Below are 20,720 nucleotides of genomic sequence, written 5' to 3' on the forward strand. Positions count from 1 at the left end.
TAAATGTTATATGGCAAATGAATCACATAGGAGCTGAGATTTTGAAGTATGGGCTGCGGAAGGGCATATGAGGAGGCGGGAAAGAAAGTTCTACCCTGGGAGCAGAAGCTATCAACACAAAGAGAGTGGGCTCACGAGAGGGATCTGAAAAAGAGTAAAGACTCTTGGGAAGAACAAGCAAATGTAGGAAGAAGGTTGCAAGAGAAATGCTGGCGCAAGTAGGAGGAGGAGCAAAGGCGAGAAGAGTGGGTAGAGCACGGGGATGAGGCAGGACAGGAAGAACAGTCACATAGGCACAGGGCAGATCTGTACAGAGCTCAGAATAAAGAAAAGGGAATATCTACATCATTTTAAGAGAAAAAAAATGGTGACAGCCATACAGCTGGGATGAACAGAGAGTGAGGATGGATGAGATAGGAGATCAGATATGATCCAGGAAGGAATCAAAAAAAGGTAATTCTGACTCCTGGATGCTGAGGGAGTGTCTGTGAGTGCAGAAAGGAAGGGGTTATAATGGAGCAGGGGAGATCAGATCTCTAAGGCACACACTAGAGACTGGGCACCAGGGATGCCAGGGGCAACAGCACTTGGTTCTGCTTCAGCGTTCAGAGCAGGCTGGAAGAGCAGAGGACTGGATGTGACAGTACAAGCAGATCTACGAGCAGACTAATACTGAAGGTATATGGTAGAGGAGATGTAGGTAGGAAAGGGTGAATGAAACTGTCACTTCTACAGGTCAAGTAAGCAGAAAGTTTGCTGTTCCTCCTTCCTAGGCCTTGGTTTGGGCTGACGCTGTGCAGTATGACAATACTGTCACCCATTTTTTTGACAACAGAGATGCCACACTGGCTTAGTGGGGACTTGGGCCACTGAAGTGTGAAAAGGCTGTCACAGTGATGATTCTGCTCCATTGCTTTTGGCTCCTGAATCCCAAAAATTTCAAGAGAAACAATGGCATTCAGCTCCAAAAGGCAGGATGCCCAGGACAACTTAGTGCTTGTCTTTCCTTAAAATAGTGATGTGCATTTTGAAAACTAGGTATATATGAAAAAGAAAAACAAAAGCTCACTAAGCATGAGACATTATAGGATTCCAGCTTATGAACAGAAGAGGCTGAAATTTTTCTTATGATTCCCTTTCTTTCAAATGTATCTCAAAATCTCTGTAACTCTTATTTCTAATAAAGTTCATATCTGAGTGTCAGCTATAAGTCAGTGAGGGACTATAAAACACCTTGCACTTTCAAGCAGGCAGCTAATTCACTTGAAAGATTCTGCTAATTTATAAACCTGGAATGGGAAACTCAAGTGAGTTGTAAATAACAGTGAAGTAAACTACTATGAAAGCTGGCTTCTGTTCCCTTCTAAATTCATGCTCAGGGATGGATGCAAACAGCCAGAAGAGCCAGCAAGTGAAATCAAGGCTGAAAAATGTAACTAGCAGGTGAAATGGAGCCAAAGAGATGGTGGAAAATGGTGGAAAACTAGGTATCCAGCAGACGAAGATTTTAGTGATCATGGGGCTTTTTGAAAGATAACAAGTGGCATACAAGATCAAATTTATATTGTACTGTGGAACCCCTATAATCCCTTACAGGACTATGTCTTGGCCTAGGATCCATGTTGTTCTAAGACTACAGTGCATAGGCTTTGTCCAGTATTGCACAGATCCATATGCATCGCAGGAAACAAACCAACGCACTCAAGGGAAGCAGCTACGAAGCTCTGGGAAAGGGAGAGGGAAGTTACTTTGGAGGTAACCAACAACTGTTGCCAGACAGGTATTGTCTGAGATCATTCCTGTTCTCAGTCACAGAGTTTTATAGAAGCCTACAGGTGAATTTGATCATGTCTCTACAAAAGATACAAAGAAAAAAATATGCAGAAAGACTCTGGATGGCAGTAATTTTCTTAGAGGTTGCAAGTCAGTGCATTTCACCATTTGTTTCTGATGCATTTACTCAGCATTTCACTGTATATTAGCATTCATTCAAACAATAGTTAATAAGCCTTTAAATGAGTATTTCTGAAGCAAGGGACAAAGTATACTTGACAGATTTTGCTGAGGATATAACTCTGGAATAAGACTGTGCTTCATACACATAATGTGCTCAGTGCGGTGCCAGCACTCTGCTAATGTCTGCCAGCTATCGTCCCTTGAGTCTTACACCCTATTTCCTCGTAGTGGATCAGCTACCACATTCACATTGCATGAAATCTCCCAAGTTACTTGGTTGGCTGCACGAACTCAATTGAAGTCTGTATCATATAGAAAGACCAACCATATAATCCTAATGATCCCATCTTGTCTTGAAATGCGCAATGACTTGGTAAAGGAATAAAACATATCAGGCATCAAAGTCAGACATGTTTCCTAAATAAAGAATGGGTTGTCATTTTATGGTTTTAAAACCTAAGGCAGAATAGCCTCCCATAGGGATAGCTAGGCTCTCTCATGTTTCTGTTATGTCTGTTTCCAGGTGTTGTCGTAGTTTGGATTTCATAATTTTCCCCAAGAACCCAGAGTGTAAATATCAGTCAATATAATGAGATTAAGGCAAGAAAGAACAGGCAGCACATGCTATGTGCCTGTGCGTTCGTATCCAAATTTGTATCTGCAAAACCTGCCTTGACTCAAGTACAACACAAAAGCTGCCTGTGCGGCTTAGAAGTCCTTAGAAGTCCTAAATGAACGCAGCTGGTCTGCCCTGCCAAAGAAATAGGCAGGTGGCTTTTCTTTACGTAAAATACTTTTCCTGAAGACAAAATGCAACAATAGTTGGCAGATTTCACTGAAGTACAAGAAAAGGTCCAATGAAGCCTAAATAGATGGAAGTAAGTGTTGCTCGTGCAGTAATCATTAATTCTGAAGTTTGTCTGGACTCCAAACCTCTGTCAAGAAGAGAAGATTATAGGAAAGCTCAAAAAACATGAGGGCTAGAAAGCAGATGGGTACAGTGCAAGTTTAGGAAGGAGTGCCAAAGGAAAGGGTTATGTGATCTATGGCATGGATTTCAATAGCTGGGGAGAACAGGAAAAGCAGGAAAGTTTCCAAAGAACAAATGACAGTCAGACACTTTCTAAATAAAACTAAGGGCTAATCACTACATTACCATTTGTGAGTTTGAAAAGTTCCTAATACTTTCAGTTTGCATTATTAATTAGAAAGGAAAGAGAGAGAGGGTAGTAGGGAAAATTAACAGAATCAAAAATGTTTGGTAGCAAAACTGGATGGAAAGAGACAATACGAGATGTAACTATTCTCTGAGACTGAGCTCTAATGCGCAGCCTTCCCTAAAGCTGTTGGAAGCAGATGGGCTCCCACAGCTGCATCCCTCTGGATCCCTTCCACTAGAGAGATGCAAGTTTTTCCTCTCACCAAAGTTCCCAGGGAAGGGTCCTCATCATAAGGTATTCCCTGGAGCACAAGAACCCAAGAACCAAGGGCAAGAACACAGACCTGAGAGGGGCAAATGGGAACCTCAATTCTTGACAAGACTAAAGCAGTAAAGAGAACAAACATATTCAAGTTTGGGAGGTGGAGGGCCCACGTTTTGTAGACTGTTTGTGTGAGTGCAGGAAGGAGAGAGATTAACACGGCTGCAGCAGGTAGAGGGGTTTCATTAGGGATGTGTTCAATATGGCACTGCTCTTTGGACAGATGGAAGGGGGCTTATCCAGACTAGAAAAGGAGAAATTCTTTTGACAATCATACCAGTACACATTATTTCAGTATTCTTAATCTATGCAGGATCTAGGCTATTATGGAAAATTAAAACCTAAATACATTTCCAGTCATAGCTCAAGCTACTTGTCTTTAGTAGAAAAAATACTTAATTTCCTGTTTTAAATTTCATCATCTTTTTCCCTTAAAATCTTGGAACAGTCAACCATCAGAAATACCACTTGCTTTTTAATTGTGGCGATGAAAAAAATCTTTTTGCTTCTCAACAATGGCATGAGATAATTTTGCTAATTTTAATAACAGTTTCCTACTGACATGGAATCTTTATTATACAGCTGAGGCAACTGACTGCAATCTACTTTCTGAGGATCATTATTGTGTCAATTTGAGCCAATTCAGCTGTTGTTTGAAATGCATAGCATACATGTATTATTTGATATTTTATTTCAAATTACCTTTCTTTTTATTATCCAAACTGTTTTTCTTGTTTAAGCACTAAATGTGCTTACAAAATTTAAGATACTGACCTGGATAAATTTTTTGTTGTGTGTTCAGTTATAAATTAAATGTCATAATTTTTCTAAAATAAAAAATATTTTTCAGAAAGAGGGAGCTTTCTAAATAAAATCATCTGGCCACAGAACCCCTATGAAACATGTTCTCAGATTTCCTTGTAATATTAATCTTGCAGAGGGAATTCAGATGTTCTTATGACAAAAAATAGCAAATCTACAGTGACAACTAAGTGGTGATTTTCTTTAAAATCCTTTCTAGCTAATCTGATTTTAGACAACTCTGAAGCACATTTCCAATTTTAAATATCTTTAATGTATCACAGCCATTCCAAATGTGTCTGAATACACAGAAGTAGGAGTTATGCAGAAACAAAACAGAGGGATCCACATAGTATTCCCATCTCTGGCACCACATATGAAGGGGACTAGGATAAGTCACGTCATCTCCTTATGCCTCAGTTGCCCCATCAGTAAAACAATCCACGGTGGTAACGGTCTTTGAGATCCTTGCTTGAAAGGTTATGTACAAAGAAAAAGAGTCTGAAAACACTGATTTTTTTTTTTTTAAAGATATTTACTAAAATCAGCATAATTCTAGGTTCAGACCTAGAATTTGCAGTGAAACAGGCTTAGATCTTAATGAATGACTCACATGGGTTCACCATATACTGCCTACAGACACATTTGGGTGTTCCAGAAACACATACTGGTTTTCTTTTTTTTTTAGTTTCATTTTGGAAACCACAGGTGCCATTTATAGGTATGTACGAGTATATGCACTCACCCCCCATTTATATCTTTAGAATAAAAGTCTCAATTATTCAACAGTTGCCACACCATTGTATCAAAATATCTTCTATTTAAATACAGGAGATACTACAGTTGCTGCAGGCTCCTGAATTTTGAATGTAACATACTTAGCATTAAGAATGCTATCTGACATGAAAATACAAACATTTATACTTATACACACATACTCATAAAGAATACTGTCTCTCAGTATCAAGGAGGCTGTAAGTAAAGGCTGTACTGGTAAGTAAAATGAAACTATTCTAATTTACATAAACAACAAGCACTGTAGAACAAAGTTCAGTACAATACCTAACTATGCAGTCATGACAGATACTCCTCACTGATTTCTATCTCTGGCATCCAATTATAGATCAAGACACCTAAGACCCTCTCTTTCCAGCCTTTTATTCCACTATAATTCATCATGCCATGTCTTAAAATAAACACTTACAAAGCGTAACACAGCATTCTAAGGCTCCCATTAATTACCAGTACCCGCCTTGAGATTACTTACAGATTTACAAACAATACCTTCAGGAATATACCGTCATAAAAGTCTTAAAGGTACTCCATGAACTAAACAAGCACCAGTGGGATGCAGTAGGAGGAACACATCCCAGAAGGGACACAAGTGCTGGCACATGGCTTTCGTGGATTTTGTGCACAAGTTAATTTACATGTTGTTCTTTTTGCATCATGTCCTATCAGAATTACAACAAGTAATTAATGAGATTGGCTAGAGTCTTTAAAGTTTCTCTGTCCAAGAATACCTCAATTATTGATGTTTTGATGAGTCTTCCATCCTGTGCTTTTGATTTCAAAAAAGAATTACAAAACAGAACTGAAAGACCTTTTTTGCACGAGGACATAAAAATATACTTTAACTTTCCCTTCTTTTTTTTTTTCTCCTTTCCTTTTTTAATAAATCCACTAGGATGCTTAAAAAAACCCATCTTTTAAATATCCTTTCCTTTCATCCATAACATGCTTTTTCACTCAGTGGTTTAAAGCCAAGCATGTACCTGTTTGTATGCATCTACATTTATATCTGAAGAGACAAACCTCACTAATAAGTGATACAGAACTTTCAAATCCCTGAGTGACTAGTGTCAATAAAGAGTTATAACAGGGGCATCTTATAAAGCTTCTTTGCAAAGCAGGCAGACTCTCAGCATAGTCAGTTAAGCAGACATGAATCTGTTTCAGTGCATTCTAGGAGTGTATCTTAAAGCATATTTTTAGCTTCAACATGCGGAATTTAAAACCTGGTTGTAACTCTCTTCCTCACTGGACAGCTGAGCACAGTCAAACAGCTCCAGGTGTATTTAACAGACTATGTTTACAGACACTCCCCCTCCCACAGCTCTACCTTTTTTAGGTCATGCAGCCAGCTCTTACCTCAATGGTGTACTGTTCAAAAATCCGGAGCTGAAGGAAAATGTCTAGCTTAATCTTCCTTTCATGGAAGAGCTCTTCCATCTGTACCTGGGCCTCGTCGAGCTGCTGAAGGACAGATTCAATGTGGCTGATGGAGCTATTGTGTGGAGTCTTATTGTTGGAAACAGCAGAGTCCCTGTAGCAAGGCAGAGAGCATGGTTAAAGCTGAGCTTTAAGGCAGGCAAAAGAGCAAGAACTACACATTTGTGATTCTGCGTGCTGCTGAGAAGCAAACCCAAGCACAAAGGGCTGAGGGAAGGTGTATGCAGCACTCATCTCTTCTACACGCTGAAATCCTGCAGCTCCTGAGCTCGGCACAAAGTTTGAACAAGGGGATCATCCTTTCTTGTGTCGTGACACTGTGACCTTACACACTTGGGAGGGGGAGGGGAGGAGAATGACACATCAATCTCAATGGCTGTCTTGAAGATACTGGCTGGCAATCCCCTTTAATCCTACAGAGTGACCTGCTCTAGCCTACACTCACACCAAGCTCAGAGATGCTATTTAGCCACCTGGACCTTTACAAGTTAATTTTGTGCATTTGCTTTATTACTTACAGACTAATTGAATCAGAATTACCAGCATTTTAGAGCAAGGGGTAGGGATGTCTTGATTTCCTCTGGATTACATACTACAGCAATAGATGCAGAATACAGTGCAAAAAACTCCACTGAAGGAGAACACCTTTCAAACACTGTAAGACAGACTCTGACTTGTCTTTTCACTAGGGCAAGTGAAATGAGACATGCTTGTGACAGGTAAGATACTGCTCCATCTACGCCTTCCATATACAGGCAGCAGAAGGGAGCTAGCCCTTTAACTGGTGGGCTAGGACCAAGGGGAAGTTTGCTGTACATGAAAGAAGATAGCATGGACATGACAGTCCTGAAAGGTTCTTTTCTATTTGTGCTCTCACATATATTAATAGGCTCACCTGCAGTCTGTTACACCTTCAGTAAATTTTTTTCAGTGAGTGTTTTATGGATAAAGAACCTTTGCAGATGTAAAAAGCTGAAATTTATCCTCGAATGTGCCACAAAAGGTCCCCCAACTTTAACAAGAACCAGAAAGGAAAGCCATAATTTAATCTTGGCTTTGGTACTTCAGCTAAAACAAAATTTAGATGCAATGGTTTTCTCCATCCATCCCGCTCAAAGGCATGCGATAGCAGCTGCATTATTTGGCATACTTAAGCCAACTGAAAACCCTATCAAATACACTGCTGGAAAGACCTGTGCACTGGTAGGATAACAGGATGAAGTGGGTAAGCCAGCATGTCTTACCATCAGTATTTCCTATCAGCCTCCAGTTCTGCCTTGGAGAAGGTGGGGCAGACAATTACAAATCCAACAGCATGTACTGGACTATTGGTGCACCAACAACTCCCACGTGTGCAGCAAACTGGCTGACAACATTGGAAGACAAGCAAAATGTCAGGTAATGCTGCCAGGTCACCTCACTGTCCCACAGGGAGCGGCTGGGAGCCGTTCTTCTGGCCAGCTGACCTAGGCTGCTGAGTAGAGGTGCCCACCGAGTCTCCCCACTGTAGAAGAGTGCTAGTGTGTTCAAATTTTTAGGTTTTTATTTCCCTTTTCTTGGTTGTATTTTCACTCCATAAACATCTAGCAAAGTATTCGTAGTTTTCTACAGAACTTGACTGAAATGCTTGTGTTTTGCTCTTTGCAAATTATCATCACATAGGGTCAGATCAAAACAACGTACAGTCAACTTAAATGTTAATTGAACATTGTCAGTGAACATAATTGAGAAAAAAAAAAAGTATAACCTTTTACAGATGCCTTAAATTGAAACTAGGCACTGACACACAGTCATTTCAGCTAAGTTTAAAACACACCTTTGAGGTTCTAAGGCAACAAAACACACGTTATTCTGTTTTCATTAGGTGTCTTGAAGGAACAGAACAAATATTTGCCTGAACATCTGAAGCCTAAGAATAAAATTAAGAATACCAAATAATATTAACTGCGTAGTAGTTTGCTCTTTGGATGTGTTTCACCTCTTTTTCCTCAAGTACTTCATAGGTTGATACACTGAACTTCAGATGCTCCAGCATTATTCTCAAGCAAGTACTACCAACTGCCCTTGCTTATAAGGGAGTATTACACCAATATTACTCTCTCCAGGTGATATGGTTTCTGCCCCAGTCAGTCTTGTGTTTTCACCACCCTGGTGACCACAAGGTCTCTCTCTGCTTCCGCATTAGAGCTGTACAGAGGAAGGATGAATGAAGGTAACAAGGCGAGATTTTGAAACTGCAGCTTAATCTGAGGCCACATTTAATCAAGTCCCGTTTCCTTCAGTCAGCACCTGTCTTCTATAAAAGGGCATGAAATATGTCTTCATTCAAATGCAGGATTATTACTATTCATATATTATCTAAATGACTCAATGAATTATTCAAGACTGGTGTTGAATAATATCTCATGGGATCTAAAGACACACTTGGTTTTAGAAATTCTTTTTCATTAAACATTTCACTCTTCACATCAAGCCACACTTGCATTTCAGTGGCTGACGCAATAAAAAAATTTAAGTGTAATAATCCGGTATTTTTTCACAGTCTCCTCTCATAAGGCCTTGACAATCCCTATATAGTCTGGTTTGAGAAAGATCTCCTTTCAGAAGAAGAAATTTCTGAGATGCTTCTGCTACAAGATTTCTTGCTCTGTCTGGTGATGAGAAATTTTGGGAAAGAATTCGTAGTACTAGTCTCTGAAAGGTTACAAATTAGAGTTATAAAATACAGAGAAATTATTGGAAAAAAATACAAAATAAACTTTGGGGAACATAAAATTGGGCTTAGTGCATTGCTGTTGAGTTTGTTCAGAATGAACACTATGCTCCTGAAACCACTGGGAGGAAGCTTAGTGAAACATACCCATTATCAAAAGCTCATATGCTGAACTACTGTAATGAAGGCATGATACATAACTCTTCACTGTTTTTTTTTTTTTGCCCCTAACATTCCTGTTCTTTCACATCTCACTGGAGCAAGTCATTGTTTTGCCTTTCACAGAAGTGCAGAAATATTGCCCTCAGCAGCACTCCTAGGAATACAGTTCAAAAGGTTTGCTTCGTGTTGACTGCTGAGAACGATGATCACCTCAGTAAAACACTGATAAGGAAGAGTGACAAAAGTGTTTCCAATGCCAACCATGGCATGTACAGTGTTGTTAGCCAGGCCCGTTTTATTCCCGATAGCTATGGTCTCCTGATGCAGAGTCACTGAAGGCCCTGAAGACCTGTGAAGAGCAGTCTCAGGCACTGTATTTAACTAGCTCAGGCAGCTGAGCTTTTCCTAAGCTAACTGGAGGAGACACAGAGTGCTATTACACAAACCATCTTCTCTAAACCAATATCTGTTCTCTCAGAGATAAGGACAAGAAACGTAAAATTTTTCAAAGCCCCATTAATTTTATAGGTTTTAACCTGTGCTATGACATGCTTGATACGAGCAGTGTATTTCGTTCTCTTCATTGCTGTAGCATTTGCAGTCTTCAGCTATTCTTCATGGCAGGTACAAGGTGCTCCACACTGTGAAATGCAATGCTGTATTAAGGAAAGATTGCAGCAATTCTAATTTTTCCTCCTTTCCTTTATCTGTGTGTTCTTTACTTTTGCCAGCAGCCATAAAAGCTGTTAGAGTGGGCACACACAGAGGTGGTTTCATGTTTTTCTTACACAGCTCTGCTTTACTTTTTGAAAGAGTCCAGGATTGCATTACAGGCTTTGCGGTTAGTCGGAGTGCTCAAAACCAACACTTGAATCAGAGATCATCTTGACAGTTCAGCTCTGCAAATCTTTGTGTACATTCAGGGCTTCTGTCCTTCAGACAACTGTTCTCTCTGTGTTCTTAACTTTATCAGAAGCAGGGGATCACTTTGCACAAATATGTTCACCCTGTTCCACCTTGATCACTGCCCAGAATACAAGCCAGACCCCAAAACCAACTTTTCTTTCTTAAATACAGCTGCCACACAACCTGTCTTGGCATTTCACAAATGTTTAGGCATAACACCAATTCCAAAACAAGTCTCAAACCTGAGGCCACCCTTACTTTTCAAAGATTGAAACTAAGAATTGATAAGTTTACATTAAAAAAAGCTGAAGTCCCACATGCTATCTCCCAGCTCACCTCTTCTCCTGCATGACCTTGCAACCACTACCCCAGCCTTTCTCCAATAACTGCTATTCATACTGAAGCTTCACTGACTTCTCAGCTCCAAATACTGCCCTGGCCACCCTCCAACTCCACATGCCCCTTTCCTACTGACCCAACTGCAGACAAAAAGCCTTTGGGTCAATCCCACAGCCAGCACCAGGACTCCTTCAATACAGACACTTTCTGCAACCCCACAAACTACCCTACACTCTACCTGATGGGCTTATACAGGGTCCCTTTCAGACTCTTCTCCATAGGTGCTCATGCTGAAATGATGTTATGCCAATAGGTGGGATGAACAACAAAAAAACTTTAGTCCAGAATTTCACTGCCATTTTTGTGATCTCATAGAAATGCCCTAAACTTTGCAAAAAGTTTCTTTGCATAAAGGGAAATTACCATGCAGACCTTTGACTGACCTGTTATGGCTGGACATACATACATTCTTATCTAAAACCCTCTCCTTCTGACAGCTCACTTAGCATGTTTCCTTCCTGCTTATCTCATCAGCAAAGATCAATGGATGGATGGAGCCTACCTACGCCTACTCCCGATCCTTCCTTTCCAACTCTGATCTCGGCAATACCACAGCTTGGGTCCCTCACTCTCCCACTGTGATGCAGGCAAGTCACATACAGCAATACTTGGAATTTACACAGGCTCTCCTGTGTGGCTGCCTAGAGCTGCATGACAATCAAAACCTAGAGAAGCCTTTTCAAGTCTTTTTTTTTTTTTTTTTTTTTTAACTCTGACCCAGTGGAGAAGACTCTGCATCCAGGGTCATATGAAAAAGTATAGAGGAAAGCTCAGCATGTGGCTGTCATAGAAGACTCAGGGACTCCAGGAGGGCTTTTAAGGGCAGAGCTCCACCAGGGCCCTTCATTATCTACTCTGCTGTAGAGCACCTTAGGCTTTTCCTATTGTGGCTCATGGTTTTCTGCAATTTTCATGCGAGAACTGAAGGCATCAGATTAGGAAAGCTCAGGGTGAGGAGGATGACATAACTCTCTGGGACAGTCTCTGGTGAAATGCATAAGACCTGGCAGATTTGCATATTATATTTGTATACAGAACATACATACTCTGTACATGTAAATAAGGACAATCTGTAACAATATAAAAATCTAAAGAATAAGTGATGTATTGGACTTGGTTTTGAGCTCAGTAACACCACTAAAAGGCAGGAGAACTCCACCGCTGTCAACAAAGTTAAAGCCAGAGAAAACCACGGTAAATTGTACTGTTAGGTTAACGGTTGGACTGGATGATCTTAAAGGTCTTTTCCAACCTAAATGATTCTATGATTCTATGAAATAAGAACAAATGAGAGAGATCTCACAACTACGAGTTTTTCTGTAAGCTTACTCTGCAAACATTTGTTCTGCTACACTTACAAACTGAGAAAGAAAAAAAAAAAAACAACTTCTGGGAGCCAGTCTCTTCATGTATTTTAAATTAGGTAAAATGAGCTGGTTTAATTCATAATGCAAGTAGAACTGGCAGTATAAGACCCTCTTTGACAGTATGAATAAACCCCACATGGACAAAGATAAATGGAAGGGTGCTGCATGCAAAATGAAAGAGTGAAGATTGTTAGACAAGTATATATTTTATTAAGAGGAATACACTTTACATCAGGAGTAACCATATAAATCACGAGGCCTTGGCTCACAACCATTTAACAATCTTCTATAAATACCAACTAAAAATATTATCCTGAAACACATTTGTTTCAATTCACTTCACTGTGCCTATAAATAATCTCTGTCAAACAGGAACCCATGCTGATCCACAGACTACTTTAATCAGTCCACACAAATCACTCCTTGCAATTTCAATAAAATACTCAAACAATTTGAAGAATCATAAATAAGCAAAGAATTAATAAACTCTCCCAATTAATCCTAACTTACAGTTCCCTATTTGTGCACACCTAAACCACAGCATACATCAGATTTCTCAACACCTGTCCTCCAGGTGGATGCTTACCTGAGCTGTTGGATTAGATCTTCCCCTTCTTTAATAACATTGAGGGTAGCATCCAAGGTGGCTGTTTGTTGCTGCTGAAACTGCTTGATAAGCTCCTGAACCGCATCCACAGAGTCAGCACAGACATCCTCTAAGAGCTCCTTCTGCAGATCTTCCATCCATGTCCACAGCTGGGAAGGAGGGGAGGGAAATATAAATCAGAGAGGGGTTGAGACTTAACCCTTTTGCTCTCTAATTCCAAATCAGTAAGCATTAACTGGGGCTGCATGTTTCACATGAAAACTGACCTAAAGTTTCTAAAACCAAAAAGATACACTGGTTATTGATTCTGGTTGATGCAATGCCATTTTAAGCAACAAAGTAAAATAAATACAATATCAGCTATTTTTTTTTTCCAAAATTAATTTGCATTTCCATTTATTATATGACAATAACTAATTATATTATTCTGATCAACTCTTTACACAAGTAAAAAATCACAATGTCCTACAGCTGTGATAACCTAACCCTTTCAGGAGCTGTGTGCTATCAGCTGCTATTTGTTTCACATGCAGCTGAAGCCTGTTGCAGAACAGACCTAAAATCTTTGGTATGCATGTATGCTACTGGCTGAAGTCTAGCTGTGCCTGCTCAGCTATGCCTTCCCACGTGGAAAGTTCTGTGGAGGGTTTGGGGTTTAAGGGGTTTTTTAGGTTTGGGTTTTTCATGGGTTTCTGCCACTTACCCCCCTCCTCAAAACGCACCTCAGACTCTGCTCTTTAACTTTGGGAAAATCCAAACACAGGAGATAGCAATATCACCAATCAATCCCATGCAGATCCATTAATTTTAAATAGTCTTGACTACCAATTTCAAAACAACAGCAACAAATCATTTGAGTAAGTGCTTAGATGAGAATTTCCAGCCAGCTGTTCATCAGAGATCTGGACAGTGGCAGGCAAGCCCCAGCAGCCTCTCATTGGCTGTAAAGGCTTAAAGCGAACGGAGGTTTCCCCTTTAAGCTTGCTCTGAAAAGTGAGTGTAAAATTGCACCAACTGAGCTGGCGGTCTGCCAGCAAATCCTAATGACTCCACCAGAGAGACTGTTTTCTGTGCCATGCCTGCCCCATTAACCCACATTCTGCTGGTATATTCTGCAAGGTAGCAGAGAAGTACAGGAGCGGGAAACAACACTTTGCACCAGTGCCCTGGGAGATGTCAAAGGACGCGGTGCTGGTGGCAGCGGGGCTGCGCTTCTGCCATTCCAGGGAGATGCAAAGCGGTTTGTCTCGAAGGGAGCTAGAGGCATACGCGAAGCAGACGACAGACGTTGTGTGGGGGTGGCGAAAGAGCTGGTGTAAAAACGTTCCTGTTCAAAACAAGGCGCACTGGATCCCCATCCTACAGGATTTCTTCTGAGATTGCGAATCCTGCATGTCCACGTCAAACAAGAGGAGAGGGACATCCTAAGCGCCAGCTGGCAGGGCTTCTCACAATTAGGGTCCAAACCTAAGGCCCGTTGTCGAATGTTACACTATATGCATGCTGCTGACTTCAAGGATATTATTATTATCACCCTGATCTAAAGCAAGATAATCAAAATCAGAAGCTGTCTCAGCACTGCTCATGATATCAGAAAAGGGAGAGCCCAGCTCCCTGAGGTCTGTCCCCACCTCTGCTACTGACTCCTTGCTTGACAGACTTACAAAAACAAGTTTTAAAACATATGCTTAATTTGAAGGCTTTTCAGTTAGATTTTCAGAGTCAGCTTCGAATATTTTGGGTAAACGCCTCTGTTTATTCATAAATAGCATAATCATAATGGCCTACCCTACTACTGGCCTAAAAGGGAATGTCTTTGCTCAGGTTATTTATATATTTTCACATTCTCAGGAGGAAGGCATGATATAAAAAGGCAACTATTAATAAAAGAAACAAGTATAATTAAGTAGTCAGGCTTGTGAAGTAAATGAAAGAATGAAAACATATTTAAAGAACCAAACAGAGAGGTTTTTCATTTGTGGCCTGAGGTCCAGGTGCTGAACTTTGGGAAGCCACCATAAAAGAAAATGTATTAATGCCTTTATATATGAATTACATTCAGAATCTTCCTGGTTTTGATCTGATCCCTGCACCCACTCAAACAGTAGGGACAGCTGGACTATAACAGGCAAGGACCAGGTTGTTCGTGAATAGTACTTTCTCTGCTTATCAGATCTTTAAGTAATAGAGCACTTTGTAAATACAGAAGAGAAAAATGGCCATGCATATAAATCATCCTTCTATTTTGAGTTGGGAAAGCCACTAGTTTTTTTTTAATTTCTTGCTGTTCTTTGTCATATTTAATTTTTCTACTTAAGATAACAAAAAAACCCTCAGCGAATTTCCTTTACAGAAATGAAAGTGAAATAGAGAACTTGCTTCATTGCTAGGAATCTCCTGTTTTCTTGACATTACCATGTTAGAAAGGGCAGAGGAGAAGGTTTCCGATCTCCCACTGTGACTTCAGAGGGAAACTGTGTTTTCAAAAGTGTCTCCAGAACCCAACTTTCAGCAGCAGCCAAAAGGATTTGGACATTTAAGATCCCAAGTCACTTTTTGAGTACGCTTCTAAATCAAAGCAGTTTTGAAATACTTAAACATAAACTGCACTGTACTTACCTGGAACTGAAACACTCATTAATTTCAGAGAGCACTCAAATATATTAACTCATATTAGCTTCAGATGTTTCCATTAATGACCTCTGATTGTAAGGATTTGCATAATAAAATCTATCAGAATCTAGGTCATCCTTGACTCAGAGGCCTTTAATCCTTTAGACTCCACCAATCCCTGGGAAATCCTAATACAAAGAATCAGTCAATATTAACAAGATGAGGAAGATCTTTCAGGAACAATTTACAATAGGAAACTGATTAAAAAAACTCCTAGGTTATGTGCTACATACAACTAACCACCTGAAGTAAATTACTACCAAGTCCCACTTGTGAATGTCACAGCAATGAAAAGATGAACTCCATCTCACTGCAACACCAGAGTCAGTAGAGCTGTTAATCATAAAATAGAAATCACATCCTGTTTGACACAGCTCAGGAAAATCAGCCCCTATTAGGGCTCGATGTTTAATTGCAACACAACTATTCAATTGATTTAAAAAAATCCTGACTATTAAAACCCCAAATCACCAGACACCTTGCGCGTTTCCTAATTCATGCTATGACCTACTCTAAAGAGCTAGCTAGCTTAGACTAAGTGAACCATTTCAATTTTTCATTGAGATTTGACATATTACGCAGGACAACTTTTATCTCATAGTTGCAGAAACTGACTTGCTTCTTTTATTCTTAGCCTGGGAAAAATTTGTGAGCACCTGTCCCATTCACATACATACCCCAAACTACTAATGTATCACTTGATCCTGTACAGGGGGCATATGTAGATGCATGCAGACATTTCAAATACTGACACAATATTTCCGCATCCAGCTGTGGTAACTTTTACTAAGCTTGCCAGTGATGCACATGTCCAAAAAAGGAGATAATCTCTGCATTGTATTACTTAACATGAGGAGCGGCTGAGGGAACTGGGGTTGTTTAGCTTAGAGAAGAGGAGGCTGAGGGGAGACCTTATCGCTCTCTACAACTACCTGAAAGGAGGTTGTAGTGAGGTGGGTGTTGGTCTCTTCTCCCATGTAGTTAGCGATAGGACGAGAGGAAATGGGCTCAAGCTGCGCTAGGGGAGGTTTAGGTTGGATATTAGGAAAAATTTCTTCACAGAAAGGGTAGTCAAGCATTGGAACAGGCTGCCCAGAGAGGTGGTGGAGTCACCATCCCTGGAGGTGTTCAAAAAATGGGTAGATGTGGCACTTGGGGACATGGTTTAGTCTAGTCTACCCTTAATTGGTTTAGTGGTGGACTTGATAGTGTAGGTTAATGGTTGGACTGGATGATCTTAAAGTTCTTTTCCAACCTAAACGATTCTATGATTCTATGTACTAAACCAAAGATACAGAATCTTGGAAAACAATGAAGAAATAACACAAAACTAATTTTTGTGCTTTCTTCAAATTGATCTGTGCTTTGGTATGATTAATTGGATATGGAAGTACTAATACATTAATAGTAAAACCTGAATTAAGTCCATCAGAGAGATCCAGCCACAAATCTGACTCACGCAAACTACGTCTAAAAATGTTATAGTTGTCAGCTACGCAGAAGTCTACGGCAAATATCTAGCCCTAAAATGTCCATGCTGAAGGTCCATAGAGGCTCCAGAATTGAGGCTTTATTTGTCAAGGTAATCATGGGGTTAAATAAGAAAAACAGTTCTCTTCCACTTACTAGACCAGCAGATAAAAAAAAAGACAACACCCCCCCTTTTCTTTTGGGGGAGCATCTGGCACCTCTCATGCACTGTAACAACTTCTGCGTGTTTCTTGGATATAAAACACAGGCAGTTTCCCTCCATCCAAGAGACAATACAGCTCTTTATTCCCAGATATTTTATCTGATGCAATACTCTTCATTTTACTCAAGTACTTAATGAGACCACTTACTGGAGGTTTGAAGGACATCTGTGCCTGTTACCTAGAAATTAATGCTTCTGACTTAGAGCAAGGGACCACTTTAAACAAAATCTAAAACCTAAAGAGACTGCTAAGAAAATCTTGCCTGCGTGTTCGGAATAACTATTAAACCCAGTGTTTATACGCTGCTATTTGCAAATGCCAGAGATGAGTTTTAATCCCCTCAAAACCAGTTTAAAAACACTGAGTAATGAGACCAGAGTAAAGTAAAGAACTACTCGGTTCAATCCATGAGAATTACCATTGTACAACATTTTTGCTAGTCGTTCAAAACAAGGATGTTAATGGAAACAAGCAACTTTCCAGGGTATACGTTCTACCCCTTTACTATGTCAGAGAAGTGTCATGTGTTGCAGAGCAGTCCCCAAATGGATGCTCGTGCCAACTCAGCAAAGTGAACATCCATCACAGTAATGAAGGTTAGAGCAGAATGCAGAAGAATTTAGTGAAATATGGGGACTCTCTTTTCCCACCTGATTTGCACTGCTTCCACTCCATGAGTTGTAACATAAGCATGCAGAGAACCAAGGACAGGTTGAGCAAAAAAACCAAACACAAATAGAATTGCTCCAGAGACAATTTTCCTCCAAGCCTATTTTCCTCTGCTACTATGCCAGGCTTACACAAACCTATTCTGAGCAGTAACATCTAGCTTTTTCATAATATGCATTAGGAAGTCACACAGACCCCAAGTTCAGGTTAATTTATGGCAGGACTTCAGCCTGTGCTTATGTTTAAGCACCTGTTCAAGTGCTGTTAGGAATCTGGCTTCACTGCACAGCCTTTAGGAAATCACCTTTTCTACCTTGATTTCCCCGCACCAACATGGTGGAGATAATAAAACTGTTCAGCATAATTAACCTTCATCAGCTGATGTTTATTCACACTTAGAATGCATCCAGTGCTGTTTCAGCTGAAAGAACTGATGGTTGTTATAAATTGGAAGCATATTTCAACAATGTTTTCCAAAGTCACATTCAAGGTCTCATGGAAATGTCAACAGAAACATAGAAAACAATATATGTAATGATGAGCTGTAATGTGACCGCATCTCACCAGCAAAGTGTCACGCAATGACAGCATACCTAATAAAATGTGACAAGATGGGATATGACCAGACACTACATATGAAATGCCACAATATGCGACTTCCATGATAAGATACAGCTGATGAGACACCCTGCTGCAAGAAATAATGTTGTCAGATACCACCACACTGGTTGGGAAGAAACGATGAGCAGGAAGAAAGGGAACATTCTGTGAAAAAAAACATCTGATCTCTTCCTAACCTCTTTCTTGCTTTTTCCCTTTTCCTCGCCAACTTCTTGACATTCATCCTTGGTTGGGCTACATCTGGTGCTTCTGTATGCCGACGTTTTTTAATTAGTAACCTTGCCTATGGCAAAAGGATTTGCAATGCCTAAACATCTGATGCTTTTTCCAAGTCCTGCATGGACCAGATTGATATAGCACAAAATAATCTCGTCTCATGGGAAACGTGATTTGAGTAGCTATGCTTACATCAGGGAGTGTGTAGATCCCCAGCCCAAGGTCATGTAAATGTAATTCAGGGACTATTTGCTCTAAGTCGGCTTATAACTGAAGAATCAGATGTACGTATTCTGTGCTGCTTCTGCTGCCATCATGAATTGCAAAAACATGTTCCTCTTCTAGTATAATTTTAATATAAGTTATTTTTAATTATGAATCTGGATGTAATTAACTGCAGTAATTGTACTAAGCAAATCAAGTTCTGCACTTGATCGTACTGATAATAAATTTAGAGAATTTCTCTCCTCAAAGATTTACACAGTGTAATACAGTACAATTTGGTGCAGGAGAAGCTTTCCATAGCTGTAAAATATACACTAAAAATTCAGCAATTTTCTTAAACAAATGCAGGGACCATTACATTTTCCTCTAAATTGTTCACCGGTTCTAAATGTTTCATTGCTTCTCAAATGGGAGTTGCACTACCTCTTCCCTCTATGTCTTTTCCAGTGACTGGCCATATTACTTGCAGTCTTACCCTGATCTGCTGCTTTGAGCCTTTTGTGCAACTTTGTGCACTATGTCCTAGGAATCTCAGAAATAACTCACTTAGGACAATTCTGAATCATTCTGAAACTTGCTAAGGATTAAACAAACCGTGGGACCTTTCTCTAACCAAACAGTCTTATTGGATCCATCAGCTTGAACCACTACACTGACACTAACCGTTTTAAACTAGTTGTGCAGACTCTGTCACGTACGTGTACTTAAGGCGCAACAGAATGTGTCTTTTGAGTGATTAGTGACTTACAGGAGTGTGCCTGTATGGGTTTCATGAAGATTTACTCAGTACGCTAATTATCACGGGCACTGGCTGCCCACTCTGTTGCCTTTGTACGCAGCAGTAAAAGCTGCCAGCCCACACACTGGAACAGGGAGAAGCCCATCTTCCTCAGCTTCAGGAAATCATAAAAATGGGCTGTAATATGACTAATAAAAGGGTACTTTATGAGAGTTGGCACATCCTACTTAAAGGTGCTCATAAAACACCCTTCTAGCTGCAGCATGCACCACTGCTATCTGAAGCGCAAGGCATACAGGCTGGAGATCCGTCTCCATAACACACAAAACACATACAAGGACCCTCAAAAGCCAATGATGATGTTTGAATGAAGCCAAGCAGTCAGTTAAAATGCTGGTAAATGGCCTGAAAAGTGCTGATAGCAAAGTGTGAACTTAAATGCAGTCTATAGGAATCCTTTGGCTAACACATGGCAGAATGATGAAAAGTACTTCCCTTCCATGCACCTGCCCTTGCTCGTTCAGGTTCAACTTCCTGAGATTTGGCCTATATGGCTGCATTTACAAACATTTAATTCTTATTACCTTGATTCTGTCTCACAATTTCTTGCCATCACAGATGGCAGAATTTTATTCACTAGCGGTCTGGCCATGCTTCAAACTCTTCTGTTCAAGAGCGGGATGTGCTGCCAGGATACTACAGCTCTCTCCATTCCCAGCTTCTTAATCCTTCATGAAAAAACCTTGCTTCTAGACAACAAATGGACGGGAAAGAGGGGCACCCCGCACCACCCCAGCTGTCCTGGTTTCTCAGTCCCAGATCTTTGGTAGCTTTACAGACAAGATTTAACTCTGCAGAGAAACCACCAACATGAATGACTGGTGAATGTTTGCATTTTGGTCAAAGCCACAGTCTATGCTCTGGAGTTGAAGATGGATTTGCTTTTATTTTGCTGCTTCATGGTTATTGATTGCTGATAACCCAGAGTGAACTTTTACATAGCTCACACAAAAATAACCCTGGTTAGACCAGCCAAGCTCTCCCTACAGCCCCAGTTATCAGAATGATAACAGTAAGCTTGCAATGTATCTGTCTTCTCCAAGGAATCTGCCATCCAAGCAAAAGATGTTACCTGTATGTGCAGCTCTGGCAGTTCAGTTCTCCCATGTCCTCTGCTCTCTGCCTACAAATCCACCTCTGATGGGAATATCAGAATGTTTATAAACTGAGCACTTATTTTTTTTAAAAAATTAGCATTT

At 40.2% G+C, this 20,720-nt stretch overlaps 1 protein-coding gene across 1 annotated transcript in view; it reads right to left on the minus strand.

Annotated features, from left to right (window-relative positions):
- Positions 1-20,720, minus strand: part of LOC104031638 (kalirin) — a 432,630-nt gene that overhangs the window by 94,184 nt on the left and 317,726 nt on the right. The window contains exons 12-13 of the mRNA XM_075710381.1: positions 12,604-12,773; positions 6,390-6,564 (exon numbers count right to left, since the gene is read on the minus strand). Of these exons, the coding sequence (XP_075566496.1) occupies positions 6,390-6,564; positions 12,604-12,773 (345 nt within the window). The remainder of the gene's footprint in view (positions 1-6,389; positions 6,565-12,603; positions 12,774-20,720) is intronic.

Source organism: Pelecanus crispus, chromosome 5, assembly GCF_030463565.1.
Source record: "Pelecanus crispus isolate bPelCri1 chromosome 5, bPelCri1.pri, whole genome shotgun sequence".
Classification (NCBI taxonomy): domain Eukaryota; kingdom Metazoa; phylum Chordata; class Aves; order Pelecaniformes; family Pelecanidae; genus Pelecanus; species Pelecanus crispus.